The sequence below is a fragment of the Mus musculus genome, chromosome 1 (genome assembly GCF_000001635.26).
Source record: "Mus musculus strain C57BL/6J chromosome 1, GRCm38.p6 C57BL/6J".
Taxonomy (NCBI): Eukaryota; Metazoa; Chordata; class Mammalia; order Rodentia; family Muridae; genus Mus; species Mus musculus.
The window spans coordinates 146822741-146839267 of NC_000067.6; the positions used below are offsets into that span (position 1 = coordinate 146822741).

The 16527-nt window shown below is 34.8% G+C and overlaps 1 protein-coding gene across 7 annotated transcripts in view; it reads left to right on the plus strand.

Annotated features, from left to right (window-relative positions):
- The window catches only part of Brinp3 (bone morphogenetic protein/retinoic acid inducible neural specific 3), a 406844-nt gene that overhangs the window by 327112 nt on the left and 63205 nt on the right, over positions 1–16527 (plus strand). For all 7 annotated transcript variants that reach the window (NM_001357571.1, NM_153539.3, XM_030252958.1 and 4 more), the window contains one exon: positions 8821–9043. In NM_001357571.1, coding sequence (NP_001344500.1) covers positions 8821–9043 — 223 coding nt within the window. The remainder of the gene's footprint in view (positions 1–8820; positions 9044–16527) is intronic.

The following is a 16527-nucleotide window of genomic DNA, read 5'->3' on the forward strand; positions in this document are numbered from 1 at the left end:
ATTATGAATTTTCCTCAATTACATTTCCAATGCTATCCCAAAAGTCCCCCATACCCTCCCCCCCCCACACACTCCCCTACCCACCCATTCCCATTTTTTGGCCCTGGCGTTCCCCTGTACTGGGGCATATAAAGTTTGCCTGTCCAATGGACCTCTCTTTCCAGTGATGGCGGACTAGGCCATCTTTTGATACATATGCAGCTAGAGTCAAGAGCTCCGGGGTACTGGTTAGTTCATCATGTTGCACCTACAGGGTTGCAGATCTGTTTAGCTCCTTGGATACTTTCTCTAGCTCCTCCATTGGGGGCCCTGTGATCCATCCAACAGATTTACTCACAATATTGTAGCCTCATAAAATGAGTCATGCGCAAGATACCATTTATCTAACCAGCATTATAGTATTTTGTTGATTTGATATAAGCTCTATTACCAAGTCTGATAGTATATTTTAATAGACTTAAAGATATATATATATATATATATAGTCACTCCTTGTTGTACCAGAAGCACACTATAGAACCTGGAAATTTTTTTCATTCAAATACGACCCTGGAATGTTTGGGAATAAACATTTATAAAATTAAAAATAAAACAAATAAACAAAAGAGCTAACTGGTAGTTGGAATGATGGTGTGATATGAAGCTGACCAAAATATGTGAATTTCCTACCCAATGGGAATATGACTACCAAGGATAAAGAAGTAGTTGCATTACAGGGTAATCTGCATTGCAAATACAATGAGGGACAGTGAAGAAATACTTTGAAATCAAAATGTCAGCTTCAAAGCTAGGACTTACAAAAGTCTGCTTTTGTTTATTTTTTCATTGTTGCTTTTTTTTTGTCTTCCTTCCTTCCTTCCTTCCTTCCTTCCTTCCTTTTTTCTTTCTTCCTTCCTTTCTTCCTTTCTTTCTTTCTTTCTTTCTTTCTTTCTTTCTTTCTTTCTTTCTTCTTTCTTCCTTCCTTGCTTTCTTTCTTGCTTTCTTTCTTTCTTTCTTTCTTTCTTCTTTCTTTGTTTCTTTCTTTCAACATAGGTCACAATGGTAAAACAGTAAAGAATTAATATATAAAAATCAGCAAATACAGAACACACTTGCTTAGGTAAAAATGTGATATAGTACTATGTTCAGTTCAAGAAATGATGTTTTGCCTTATCAGCTTCCTGTGTAGAAAATTTTGTTTTACAGGGGATTGTTAAAAATTCACGTCAAAGTATTCTGTTACAGTTACAAGCAGAAAAGCTGGCATTGAAGAAGCTGGACGAAGAATATCACAGAATCAGAAACTATCACTCTTTTTGATTAAAAGCAATTGGTTCCATGCTGCATTGTTTCCACTGACAAGGAAATTCAATTCTACTACTGTTGGCTAAGTTATCCAACAGATATACATATCTGTGTGTGTATATTCATATATCATTAAGCATAATTTGTTTTACTTATTTCTTAAACATAAATATTCACACAATCTGTAGAAAATTCAATACTCTTTTAGTATCACTTTATATCTCTTATATTACCAAATTTTAACAAGTCTATCATATAAACTATATATAAACTAGTATAAACTAGAAATTATGAAAGCATTTTACTTTCTCAATCTTAAATGCAAATAGTTTTACTTTTTAATGGAATTAGTATCACTTTGGAACTATTTACATTAATTTATAAATGAAGACAATCTGTATAGAAGCAAATTATATGGTATTTTTACGCTAGAAACACTACAATGTCAAAATGTTTTGTGAATATTATTTGAAAAATATATTCCATAGAAGTTCTTAACACATTATTCTGAACATAAGGAATTATAATATAAGGTATACTAGCCAGTGTTTTCCATGCCCATCAATATAAGCAAAAAATGTGTGCCAAGGTATACATATACATGTTGGTCCATCAAAAGTTCCACGGATATACAAAACACATAAAGATATCAGTCCTAAAAATGTAGTAGCTTAAAAGAAACTTGCCTGAAAATTAAATTGTGAGATCAAAGTTCAAATGAGTCATGCATAGTAAATATCCTAATAAAAGTAATGGGAAAGGTCATTTGAAGAAATAATTGTCTTAATTTCAGATTACTGCTGTGCCTACTTAGGGAATGATAACATTTTGTAAACATGCTACCTATCCTAATCCATTTCCCTCCACAGAGTTCCTTTATGCAATGCATTCACTCTATATCATTCTTTGTTTCCTGTGAATTAGTTTTGTTAGGAGACTGAAACTGACTATAAATTCTACCAGCCCAGATGCTCATTAGCATTTTTCTTTGTTATATCTGTTGTTATCTTTTATCATTGAAAACTACATTGTAGGAGAAGCACAAATAGCCAGTAAGTATTTTAAAGTTGTTCTGCATACATAACCATTAGGGAAATAAAAACTGAAACTACTTTGAGTTTACATCTAAAACATGAAAAGGAATGCTGATGTGAAAAAGAGGAATACACACTGTAGGAAATATAAACTATTGCAGACATTATGGAAGTCAGTATAAATGTTTGTTTGTTCATCATTGTTAAAAATGACTCTGTTTATAGCACAGATATACTTTAGCTGATATATACTCAAAGGATTCAGTATGCTACCACAGAGATATTTGAACAGTTAGGTTTATTGATGAATAATGGTTGTTCAAAATAGCTAGGAAATGAAACTACCCTAAAGGCAAATCAACATATGGTTAGATAATTAAACTGTAATATAATACCACCATGGATGTTTATTCAGCTTTAATGAAAAATGAAATTTCCTAGAAAATTGATTGGTATGGAAAATGGTATATTACCTGAGAAGACCCAGGCTCAGAACTCTGATATCACAAGTTCTCTGTTAAAGTACAGTCTATTAAATTAGAAAGGCAATTTCAAAAGGGAATAAAGAAGTATGAGGAGAGGTGAAGCAGTGGGATACATATGACACAAAAGCAGGAAGGGAATACACAAGAAACAGATATGTAAAAGAGAGTAAGACAGACGAGTTAGAAGATGGAAAAAGAAAATTAGCATTTTTAAATGTCATAACAAAGCATAAAATACTTTGTATGGAGAAGGAGGAGAAGGAGAAGGAGAAGGAGGAGGAGGAGAAGAAGAAGAAGGGAGGAGTAGGAGAAGGGAGAAGGAGGGAGAAGGGGGAGAAGGAGGGAGAAGGAGGGAGAAGGGGGAGAAGGAGGGAGAAGGAGGGAGAAGGAGGGAGAAGGATAAGACAGGAGAAGGGGAAGGAGGGAGAAGAAGAAGGAGGGAGAAGGAGAAGGAGGGAGAAGGAGAAGGAGGGAGAAGAAGAAGGGGAGAAGGTGAAGAAGAAGAAGAAGGAGGAGGAGGAGGAGGAGGAGGAGGAGGAGGAGGAGGAGGAGGAGGAGGAGGAGAAGGAGAAGAAGAAGAAGAAGAAGAAGAAGAAGAAGAAGAAGAAGAAGGAGAAGAAGAAGAAGAAGAAGAAGAAGGAGGAGGAGGAGGAGGAGGAGGAGGAGGAGGAGGAGGAGGAGGAGGAAGAGAAAAAAAGAAGAGGAAAAAGAAGAAAGAAGAGGAAAAACAAGAGGAAAAAGAAGAAAGAAGAGGAAAAAAGAAAGAAGAGGAAAAAGAAGAAGAAAGAAGAGGAAGAAGAAGAAGAAGAAGAAGAAGAAGAAGAAGAAGAAGAAGAAGAAGAAGAAGAAGAAGAAGAAGAAGAAAAGAAAGAAGAAAAGAAAGAAAGAAGAAAAGAAAAAGAAGAAAGTCTGTTAAGAACCAGGCATGTCAGCCTACTCTTGTAATCAATATCAAAATGATTGTAATTATTTCAGGACTAATCATTATATCACTCTTGTTATCAGCATTAGAAGCCTAAAGCAGGCTGACTACACGTTTCAGATTAGCCTATATTGTGTACTAAGTGCTAGGTCAGTTTTGGTTATACTGTGTTAAAACAAACAAAACAAGAGTGCAATCATTTATCCTACAATGAGCAGGATAGTATATTCAACAAAAGAGTTACCTTGCTGAAAATAGTAATAATATCAAGATAACGAATATTATCTTTAGTCTTATACATCTTTGATTAATGTAATATTTCTAGAGTATTACATTCAAAACTTTAAAACACATTGAGGAGGATTTTTTTGGTAATATATTATGTGTTAATTTTATTTTGATGTACTGAGTATGACAAAATTATTTTACTAAGCAAGTACATATCTGTTCTTTTCTTTTTGAACTTAAATTTTTACCATGATTAAACTGTTGTGGCCCATATTGACTTGATGGTATACTTATAATTGAAAGAATGAAAGTTGTGTATAATTATATCAGATATTACTAGTGTCCCTCAAATTGCCACCATACTGTGCTTTGTGACACACAGGATATATAAGACCAAGTATCTAAATCTGAGGATTAGGTGGTCAAAGACAGGAAATGTTAAGTATGTTAACTGGTGAATAAATCCAAGGAAACTCTGCCATTGTAAATCCTCAATCACCATATGCCTGTGCAGGTCTCTATGAACTCCAGCATGAGCTCAAAACAATAATCTTCGGAATGATGCTTTAATAGAAATCCCCACGGGCCAGGAAATGCAATAATCGAAAACTCAACAAGGGAACAAACTCATCACATGCCTTAAAACAATTCTTTTAAAAACATTTGCCTGAAACTCTTTGAAAATCGGTTTTACCAGTGCATGTTAAACCTGAAGAATTAAAAAATAAAATAATGGATGTACATTGAACAAAGAAATACTCTGACACTAACGCTAAACTTTATATTAAATTTTATCTCTTTTAAATGACAAAAACTAAACTGAAATTTTTATATAGTTGATGCCAACTTTAGATATTTATTTCAGCAATAACATATTTGTCATATAAATTTATTTCATGAGTTATTTTATATGATATTTAGATTTCAATTTTATCTAAAATGCCAAAAGTATGACTAGTTGTTCTTCAGATTTCTTTTCATTTTATTTTTAGTATATAGGTGTTTTTGCCTATGTGTCTGTGTACCATATGTACACAGAATGTGTAGAGGTCAGAAGTGGATGTGTAGTCTTCTAGAACTAGAGTTATAGATGGCTATGGGATTCCATGTGAGTGCTGATAATTGAACCCAGTGGAAAGCCAGGCAGTGCTTTTAAGGAATGAGCCACAACTCTAGTCTCTGATTAGTTATTATGTATATGGCACTTTAACTGCAAATAAAGCTTTATTTTCTACATAGTGTTGTTAATTAAGAAAAAGCATATCTTCTGGTTTCCCTACCTTTTCTACTTTGTCTGATCTTTCTTTTTTTTTTTTCTGTCTTGTGCTTTCTATGTAATTTTGATTGAAGTAATAGTTCCTGAGTTCCATTCAAAATTCATTTTTACAATCAATAAATGTTAATTTTGAAGAATGACAAATGAGAAAAAAATATTTTATGACATTTCCAGGAAATCCTTTGAGTAAATTCTAGGTAAAATACCTGTCAGAAATTGAAGAGGCTTTATAGCATTTGAAAGTAAGGCACATCATTAATTAGGCACTGTTTAAAATGAGATGAAAGGTTTACTCACACTTGCTGTCATAGATTGAAACATCTGTATGTTCTGTGCACAACAGGTGTTCAATAACTGTTGTGGGTGACTGTCAATGGTGGCTCCTAATGACTTCATAATGAAGTAATTATTCATGTGTCATGTTAAAACTACTTCATAGAGATTGTGCATTGATAATTTTCAGCAGCAAACACTATTGAAAACACTCCAGTGAGATAAGTAAATTCTACCTTATAATGTTCTTTAACCTCAGTGAAATGTCCTGATTCAGAACCTTTTCTAATACTGTAACAAAGAGCACAATTAGAAATCCATGCCTACGAAATGATCAGGTCTTAATGGAAGTGTCAAAGTCAAAGATGACAATGAAGTGAATGATGAGTTTTCAAACTAGTGGCATCTGTTCTGTGAACATCTGAAGAATGCTTTCTAATATGCCTGCATCAATTTTTTAGTTAAAGGGGGAAATCTTTTAAGAAAGACATATGGAATCAAACTTCACAGTATTACCAAATCAAAGCCTTAATCTATTATTTATAAGGTTTGATTGGTTATTATAAGGTTTGATCTTTCTTCTTTTTCAGGTAAAAATCTATAGAGTGAAAACCCTAATGATGTGGTATTTAAGAGGGTTGGGCTTCAGTGATAAGACTGTCTTCTAAATATTTTTTCAAATAATTTTATTAATTGTTTGAGATGTTCATAAAGCATATTTTGATCACTTTCTCTATACACTTCTCAGATACATTCCAACATAACCACTGACTCAGTTCTCTGTTCATCCATGTCTCCATCTCATGGAGTCCAGTTTTTCTGTTACCCAGTTAGTTTAGAATATGGGGTCTACCTTGTAATGTAGGATATTCTAATTATCACAGCATTAAAAATATAAAATACTAGTGCCACTTTCTTTGCTGGCAGTTATTGAATGCCAATAGGTCTTCAGCAGGGATTTTGCCTGGCCCGGGTTTATACTTATTTAATCCATGATTTCATAATCTCTGTTATGTCATATGTGCAACTTCATTTGTTGTGACTAGAATACAGTTGAGTATATAAATTGCCTCTGGTTTGTTCTCATTCTTTTCTGTCTTCCATGAAGATCCCTGAGTCTTTTCTTTTTTAAAATTTTTATTTAATCCTTTCTTTTCACACTCCAGATTTTATTCCCCTCATTGTCCACCTTCTGAGTGTTCCACATCCCATACCTCTCCCCCAGTCTCCAGGAGGATGCTACAACCCCCAAATCCCACCCCCACCCCATCAGATCTCCCCTCTTCCTAGGAACTCCAGTCTCTTGGGGATTAGATGCATCTTCTCTGACTGAACCCAGTCCTCTGCTGTATATGTGTTGGGGGTCTCATATCAGCTGGTATATGCTGCCTGGTTGGTGGTCTAGTGTCTGAGAGATCTCTGGGGTCCAGGTTAATTGAGACTGCTTCTCCTTCTACAGGGTTGCCCTCCTCCTCAGCGTCTTCCAGCTTTTCACTATTTCAACGACAGGGGTCAGCAGCTTCTGTTCATTGGTTGGGTGTAAATATCTACATCTGACTCTTTCAAGTGCTTGTTGAGTCTTTCACAAGGCAGTCACAATATGCACCTTTTTCTGAGCACTCCATAGCCTCAGTAATATGGTCAGGCCTTGGAACCTCGCCTTGAGCTGGATCCCACTTTGGGCCTGTTGCTGGACCTCCATTTCCTGCGGCTCTTCTCTGTTTTTGTCCCTGCAGTTCTTTCAGACAGGGACAATTACGGTTCAGAGTTTTGACTATGGGATGGCAACCCCATCCCTCATGTGATGCCTGTCTTAAAAGAGCAAGTTTGTCATACACTTGTGGCATGCCAAAATCATTTATTCTCTATTTTTTCTGCAAATATTTGTCACTATGTTAATTGTCATCCACTTCAAGAAGCTTCTCTCATGAGAGTTGAGATCTATTGATCTATGGGTATACTCCAGAGTCACTAAGAACAACAATATCAACCAACCAGACCCTGTAGAACTCCCAGAGGCTAAGCCATCAACAAAGGAGCACACATGGCTCCAGGTGCATTTGTAGCAGAGGAAGGCCTTGTTATGCATCAATGGGAGAAGAAGTCCTTGGTCCTATGAAGGTTCGATAGATGCCCCAGTGTAGGGGAATCGAGGGTGGGGTGGTAGGAGTGTGTGTGTGTGTGTGTGTGTGTGTGTGTGTGTGTGTGTGTGTACAAGCTAATAGAAGCAAGGGGATAGAGGATGTGATGATAGGGTTTTCTGAGAGGAAGGGAAACCGGGAAAAGTAATAACATTTGAAATGTAAATACAGAAAATATCCAATAATTTAAAAAAAAATTTTAATACCCCATCTCTCAAGCAGGATATTAGGTTTTCCTGTAGAACCTATGACCTATCTAGTTATGTTTCTTGATTACCTTTACAGTACCAGATAACAATTCTTTCTCCTATAGGAGGCCTTAAACTACTAGAACAAAACTGTTCTACTAATATACATGTTTCTATAATATGCATGTTTTTATTTACTTTTGTTATTTGTTTTTGAAAATTTCATCTACATGTACATTTGGAGGAAAGCTATTTATTGGAGTATTTACTTTGAGTGTGATTGGCATGACCCCTTAACTCCTTAATATCTTTTGTGATTTTCTACCCCACTTCCTGCTTTACGTTTCTGTGCGAATGAGACGCTAGTTGCATCTGTAGCAGAGGATGGCCTAGTTGACCATCAATGGGAGGAGAGGCCCTTGGTATTGCGAAGTCATATGCCCCAGTACAGGGGAATGCCAGGGCCAGGAAGCAGGAGTGGGAAGGTTGGGGAACAGGGCGGGTGGGGGTGGTGGTATAGGGGTCTTTAGGATAGCTTTTGAAATGTAAATGAAGAAAATATCTAATAAAAATGCCTAAAAAATGTTGATGGCACTGAGCAGGGCAGACTGTGAGCTGTAACACATAATCCCTCAGCCCTATAAACCCATGCAAATGCCCATCACTTGCCAATCTGATACCTGTGCTGCTGTTTTTGCACCATAGCCTCTACACAGAGTGCACAGCAAGTATATTGAAAACAACCTGGATTTAATATTCAGTCCAACCTATTATTCTTGCATAAATTGTTTCCGTATTCTATCATGAAACTGCTGTTTTAAGAAGAATAAAACAAATGATCTTTAAACTTCCCAAGTGTCACGTTTTATCGGTTTGTCAGTCACAAATATTAAGCTATTGGTGTTTACTTTAAAGTGTGCTCAATGTGTTTTGCTTGGAGGGAAAATACTTGTTTCATAATTAGAATGTGGAATTTTTATGTTTTTCAGATGAATTCAAGTTCTTTATGAAAAGACTACCCATGAATTATTTTCTCAACACTTCAACTATAATGCATTTGTGGACAATGGATTCTAATTTTCAGCGCCGCTACGAACAACTGGAGAACAGCATGAAACAGCTTTTCCTGAAGGCACACAGAATTGTACACAAGCTCTTTAGCCTTAGCAAACGGTGCCACAAGCAGCCTCTCATCAGCCTGCCGAGACAGAGGTAAGACTGGGACGGCTTGACTACTGTGCTTCTGTGCTTAGACTTGAGGTCTGCTTGTTCCTGAGACCACGTGTGCTCATAATACCATTAGAACATTTAAAAGGTATAAATTCTCTTGTCTCAAAATAATCTCTTGGAGTTGTGTTCAGAGGAATAATTCAGGGGGAAATGCAAACACTGATACAACCTTTGTTTTGTTTTTTGATTACTGTAATCAAGCAGTCATTATATTTTATCTTCTATGGTAGTCAAACAGGTAGTCCCTGTTTGAGGAAATAAAAAAAAAGACAAATCCTCCCTGTTAAGCTGGGAGCATGTGAAGTAGGCAAGAAACACAAACTGGAATTTCTCCATATCTCATAAAACAATTAAGGTTTTACTTTACAAGTATTTGGAAATTCATTACCCATAATTTTAACCGCACAGGTTTCTAATGTATAATGCAGAAAGTGAAATACATAAATATTTGCATCAGAATTTACTTTGCAATTCTTATTTAAAGTGATTAAAATATACTAAAGAATTGTTGAAATAAAAGTCTTACCATTATTTATAGCAAGTCTGGTTGAACATGCATCAAAATGAAAATATATATCACAAACTTATACATTATTAGTCATATTTCAGAATAAAAGTCATAAAGTTTTGGATTGATGTTGATAAGAGGAGAAAGCTACAGTTATAAATATAATACAGTGTTACAAATGAATGACCCTGAAGATTAAACCTCTACGAAAGATTTGATTTAACGCTAACACACATGGTATTTGCCATTACTTTGTGTTATACTTCCAATAGAAAGAAATATCTGTCATAAAACATATATGAATGAACATTTACCATATATAATCTCCACCTGTCTATAGGCTATATAGTCCTACAGATTTATAGATTCTACAGTTTTTCTCCATTATGCCCATTCTTAAATTTATGTAAGTGGAATTATATAGTATATGGTCATTGTGTAATATAGATACATACCCAATTTTTATCCATTCATCATTTGGTGAACATTCTGTTTTTCTTCTTAAATTTTTCTATTAATGCTTTTATATATATTTTGGTACATTTTTTTTGTTATTGTAAATGTGTGTTTTCAGTTTTATTGAGGATATACCGCAGCAGGGCATTGCTGAGTTACAAGGTATTTAAATTTTTAACATTCTCCAATTGGTGCCAAAACTTTTTATTCATGTTCCTTCATAACTTGTTTTTATTTTCACTTCTTAAAACATCTCCTCTCACTTCATACTATACCAACAGGTGATCATTTCTACTGTTTAAATACCAAAACTTGTCTTTATGAAATGGGTTGAGTCTGTGTGTGTGTGTGTGTGTGTGTGTGTGTGCATGCGTGTCTTTGTGAGAACGTGTGCAAGAATCAATGACTACTAATGTTAAGTATCTTTATTTTCTTTTTGTTTACCAGTGTATATTTCTGTAGTAAAATCCCCATACCTCAGAACTTTTACTCTTTTGTATTTTCTGAATTATCTTCCTTAATCAGCTGCATGAATTAATTAAATGTAAATATTTCACCTTCGGTTTTTCAAAATTTTTATTCTCATTTCAGTGTTCCCTTATGTAATTCTTTCTTTTTCTGTTTCTTTTTTTTTCCTTTGCTTAATTTGTTTTGTTTATTTAGCGTGGTTCCTCTTTTTAAATTGCTTACTGTAGGGAGATAATACAATATTTGAGAATTTTTGCCTTATAATTCAGGCTTTCATGTCAGTAACTTTCCTTGTAATTATTCATATCAATTTTATGTTTTGTAACATTTTTACTCCTTCTAAATGTAAAAATTTTAATATGTCTATGTAATATCTGTTAATGTATGCTGATAACTATGGCCAAGTAAATATATGACACTTGATTATAATTAATTTTAATATTTATGGACATGGAAGCAGTATTTATTTATTTATTTATTTATTTATTCATTCATTTTATTTTTTAATGACCTCAGATTTGAGACAACTGGAAAAATCCTACTGTTCCTTTTTATTTTATTTTTCACTGGTTATTTTATTTATTGACATTTTAAATGTTATCAGCCTTCCCAGTTTCCCTTACACAAACCCCCTCACCTCTCTCCCCACCCCCTGCCTCTATGAGGATGCTCTCCTACCTCCCACCCACTCCTGCCTCAGTGACCTAGCATTCCTCTGGTTGGTTGATTTTGTTGTTCTTCCTGTAGGGTTGCACACTTTTCAGTTTCTTCAGCCCTTGCCCTAACATCTCCATTGGGGTCCCAGCATTCAGTCTGATGTTTGGATGCTTGCATATGCATCTGCACTGGTCAGGCTCTGACAGGGCCTCTCAGGGGACAGTTACACCACGTGCTTCTTAGTGTCAGTAATAGTTTCTGGGTTTGGTGTCTGCAGGTGGGATGGATCCCTAGGAGGGCAATTTCTGGGTGGCCTTTCCTTCAGTCTCTGTGCCACTCTGTCCCTGCACTTCTTTTTATAGGAGGAATTCTGTATTAATACTTTTGTGGTGGGTGGGTGGCCCCATCCCTCAACCAGAGGCCGTGCCTATCTTTTGAATATGGAAGCAGTTTTAAAAAAGCTTTTATTTAGTATTTTCTTCCGAATAGGAAATCTAACAACGTGAAAAAATTAGGAAGCAAATTGATAAGTAAGATTACACTTAGATTGATACTAAAATTATTTTTAAGATAATCAGTTGAAAGCACAGATACATATAAATATGCATGCACATATATTTGGGACCTAAGTAATATTAAAACAATGGGGGTGGCAGTAATCAGTATAAATAAATCAATAATCTGATCAGGATGTCATGGGAAATGTCAATGCACCTCTTCAGGTATGTAAATGGAGCAATTGGGAAATCAAAACTATTTTTAGATTATATAGTGATTTGTATTAGAAGTCAGAGAAAATTTAAATGAAAGTAAAATATAAGGTGAAAATATAAATATGCTCCACTGAAATGTTCTAGAGAGTTTATTCCGATTATCAGGTCTGTACTATTTTAGTATAGGAACACTAAAAAACTAGTATAGGTACTCTAAAAAACTATTGAGTAGCCCAGTTACATTTTTAGAGTCTAATATTTAAATATATTTATGCATTGATAATAAATAATAATTAATATAAATAATTATTATATTTATTAAATAAATAATGATTATATAAAGATCTATAAAAATTACACTATAGTAAAAAATTAAAATTGAGAGATACTTAGGTATGTTTACTAAAATCAGTGAGATGATCAATAGTAAGGACATTATTTTTTGTGACACACACCACTTTTGGTGATTTTTTCCACATTTCAGTAAGGATTTGCTTTCTGTATCTGGATTCTCATGGCTGTTATATATATGCAAGCATTCTAAATTGTATTTGTAGCTATCTACAGACATTTTTGCAGCAATAAACCTTATAATAGTCTTTGCAGATACTTGGAATAATATTATTTGACAAAACTCCAAAATCAATACCTAGTAATAAAATATAAAATCTAAATAATATTATTAACCTTTTTATGTCAACTAGACAAAATATTTTGCTCATTATCTACTTTGAATTGATCTACTTATACAGAGAAAACCATGCATTAGTCATTTGCAAAATGTAGGCTCACTTAGTTATAACAATCTCCAAAATAATGATTATGATACTATAATAAAGCATATTAACTTTTATCGTTATTTTGGACTTATAAATAATTCTTTACTTTTCAGGAAGATGTCAGATTCATAGTAGAATATACAAGATTTCCAATTTCTTTCTTTAAAATTATAACTTTATTATTGACCTTAAATATGAGTCTATTGATCTTCATGTGACAGTTGCAATCATTTTTATTTAAAGAAAGTGTGCTGTATATTCAGGTTTGAATGTTGATAGTTTTGTTTTGAGCTCTGTCTAGTAAAAATCATTTGTCATAGAAAGAAATACCTCAGCTTGTAACTTTACAGTTTCATGGTTACTTTTTCTTAGCAATTGCTACAACTCAGTGTATCGTGGAGATATTTTATAATTTCACTATTTCATGAATATGTAATGTTATTCTATAAATGTTAAGATGGAGTGACACATTAAAATTGTTCATCAGATATATAATTAATGATGGTACCTTCTTTTGTTGTACAAGCTTATCCCACTATAACTTTATACTAACAGAATTTTTTGCACAGCTTCCATATTTGTTATTTGTGTTTAGCATGATGTTACCCACAGTTGCTTTTTGGGACAAAGAGACTATAAATATAATACAAATATTCCTTAGAATTTTTGAAACTGTTTAAAGCCATGTAGGACTTAAAATATCTCTTTTATCTCCATCGTTATTTACCATGGACACCTATAACTGCTGAAATTATTTTTTGAGGTTGCCAACTAATTTTTTCTCCCAGTATCTATTTATTAAAATATGACGATGACTTCTTCCTTGCTCTCCTCTCTTAGCAACAAGTACATGAGTTCTCCTTAAGCACTGCTGTATTAGACATACAGACACTCTTTGCCTTTAAGAAGGATTTATACTGAATTCTGATCAAATTTAAGTAATACAAATAAACTGAAGAAAGACATCCCAGGTTTAAATCAGTCCCTTAAGAACAGGTGATGCCGGGCGTGGTGGCACACGCCTTTAATCCCAGCACTCGGGAGGCAGAGGCAGGCGGATTTCTGAGTTTGAGGCCAGCCTGGTCTACAAAGTGAGCTCCAGGACAGCCAGGGCTATACAGAAAAACCCTGTCTCAAAAAACCAAAAAAAAAAAAAAAAAAAAAAAAAAACAGGTGAGTGTGTATCATCTCTCTTCTCTCCTCTTCCTAGCTAAAAAGCATACATCATGGTTGTAGCTTAAAGCTGAAATGAAGACACTTGTTATAAAGTTTCTTTGAAGATAACATGTTTGAATTATTTGTGTTGACACTGTCTTTTAGAATGGAATAAAATCCATTTAGCTCAATCATCCTTATTTGACAAATATGTTTACCCAAATTTGTATTGCACCTTACAGAATGGCCTCTAGACCCTTAATATAACACAGCCTATGGTATTATTAAAAGTGGCATGTACATATTAATACAAAGGACTTTTTCCTCAAAGCAGCCTTCTATGAAACTGAATAAGATTTTATAATTTTTTCATATATACTGTAAAAATAATATTTTACTATTGAATTGTATCCAATCTGTGAAGACTCCCAGGAATATTCTTGGAAATAATTAAGCTAAAGATTTCTTTTATTCTTGTTTTTAAAATTCTTTTCTCATATATTACATCTTGATTGTAGTTAATCTAACAGGACATGAAAAGCTACAATAAGACCAAGTACAAACCATCTCATGAAGGCTGGATGAGGCAACACAGTAGGAGCTAACATGTCCCATAAGCAAGCAAAAGAGTCAGAGACAGCCCCTGATCCCAGTTAGATATCCCACAAGAACACCAAGCTACTCAGCCAAACATGTATGCTTAGGATAGAGGTCAGACATCTATAGGCTCCTTGACCTTTGTGAATCCTTATGAGTCCAATACAATTGATTCTGTCGGACTGGAGAGATAGGCCAGCCCTTAAGCGCTGGGCTCACAACCAAAAATATAAATTTAAATAATTAAGTTTTTAGATTTCTTCAATCTGTTTGTAAGAAAATTTAAATATGTAGCATCTAAAAATTAGCCAGTTCATTGAAGTAAAAAAATAATTACATTCTGTTTTGAAAACACAGATCTTGTTTTATTATATGTGGGCAGTTCCTCAATATTTTCATTTTAATATGTTTATACTTAAATTGTATTATAAGATACTGACCCAAGTTCTGTAAAAAACACCAGGCTACTTGGACAGAATGGCTTAGTAGAATGACCTTAAACTCAAAGAGACAGTGGAAGTCATTTTTCTAGGATAGTAGAAAAAAGGAGATAGTAAATAGACACCAGAAACATAGCAAGTCTTATCCAGGAAAGTATTTAACTGGGGCCGACTTGCAGTCAAAGGATTAGTCTATTAGTGCCATGGTAGCAAGCATGGTGGCATGCAGTCAAATAATGTGCTGGAGAGATAGCTGAGATTTCTACATCTGGACTGCAGGCAGCATGGAGAAAGTAGGCCACTGGCTTGCACTTCTGAAACTTCAAAGTCCAATCACAATGAAACACAGCCTCCAACAAAGCCACACCTACTCCAACAAAGCCACACCTACTCCAACAAAGCCACATCTCCAAAAATGCCACTCTATATATGTTTAGGGGTCATTTTCATTCAGACCACAAGAGTGGGAGAAAATAAACTTAGAAACCAGAAATCTAAAATGTTCCTACTTCTTCAGTCTATTACGCCATTTGAAGTTTTCTTAATTTTTTTCTGGTCTTTCACCAAAATAATCTGTTATCAAAAAAAAAAAAACTTAAAACTAATTCATAATTCTATACAGAAATTTGCCATTCACCTCAGTTACTTTTCTATTTCCATGAAGAGATACCATGACCAATGAAACTTACAAAAGAATGTTATTTTTTTGGTAGAATCATGGTTGCAAAGAGGTATAATCTGTGACCATCATGGTAGGGAGCATGGAAGCAGGCCAGCAGGCATAGCTCTGGAGTAGAAACTGAGAGCATATCAGATGTACAACCAGATGGCAGAGAAAAAAATCATTCTGACAAAAAGAAAAAACAAACAAACAAACAAACAAACAAATAACAATACTGACAACAACAACAGCAACAACAACCACAACAGAACAAACCTGGGACTGCATGATCTTTTCAAAGACTGTTTTCAATGACAAACCTTCTCCAACAAGATCTAATTAATACTTCTCAAACAGTCCTCCCATTTGAGGACCAAGTATTTAAGAGCCTTTGGGGGCCATTCTCATTCAATCAACCCCAACACAATGACACTTTTTAATAATTGGATATTTTATTTATTTACATTTCAAATGTTATCCCCTTTCCTGGTTTCCCCTCTGCAAACACCCTCTCCCATCACCCCTTATCCTGCTTCTAAGGGGGTGCTCTCTCACCCACCTACCCACTCCAGCCAAACTCTCCTAGCATTCCTCTACACTGGGGCATCAAGTCTTCTCAGGACCAAGGGCCTCCCCTCCCATTGACGCCACATAAGGCCCCTTCAGCTCCTTCAGTCCTTCTCCCCTAAATCCTCCATTGGGGTCCCCATGCTTAGTCCAATGGTTGGCTGAGAGAGAATCCGCATCTATATTGGTCATGATCTGACAGATTCTCTCGGGAGACAGCTATATCAGGCTCCTGTCAGCAAGCACTTCTTAGCATCCACAATAGTGTCTGGATTTGGTGTCTGCATGTGGTATGGATCCCCAGGGTGGGCAGTCTCTGGATGGCCTTTCCTTCAGTCTCTGCTCCACTCTTTGTCCCTGTATTTCCTTTGTTAATGCATAATTTGAAATATTTTAGTCAAAATATAACACTAAAGTAAAATAAAAGTCTGTGAGTCAACAGAGTTTAAGCTGGTCATCTTTATC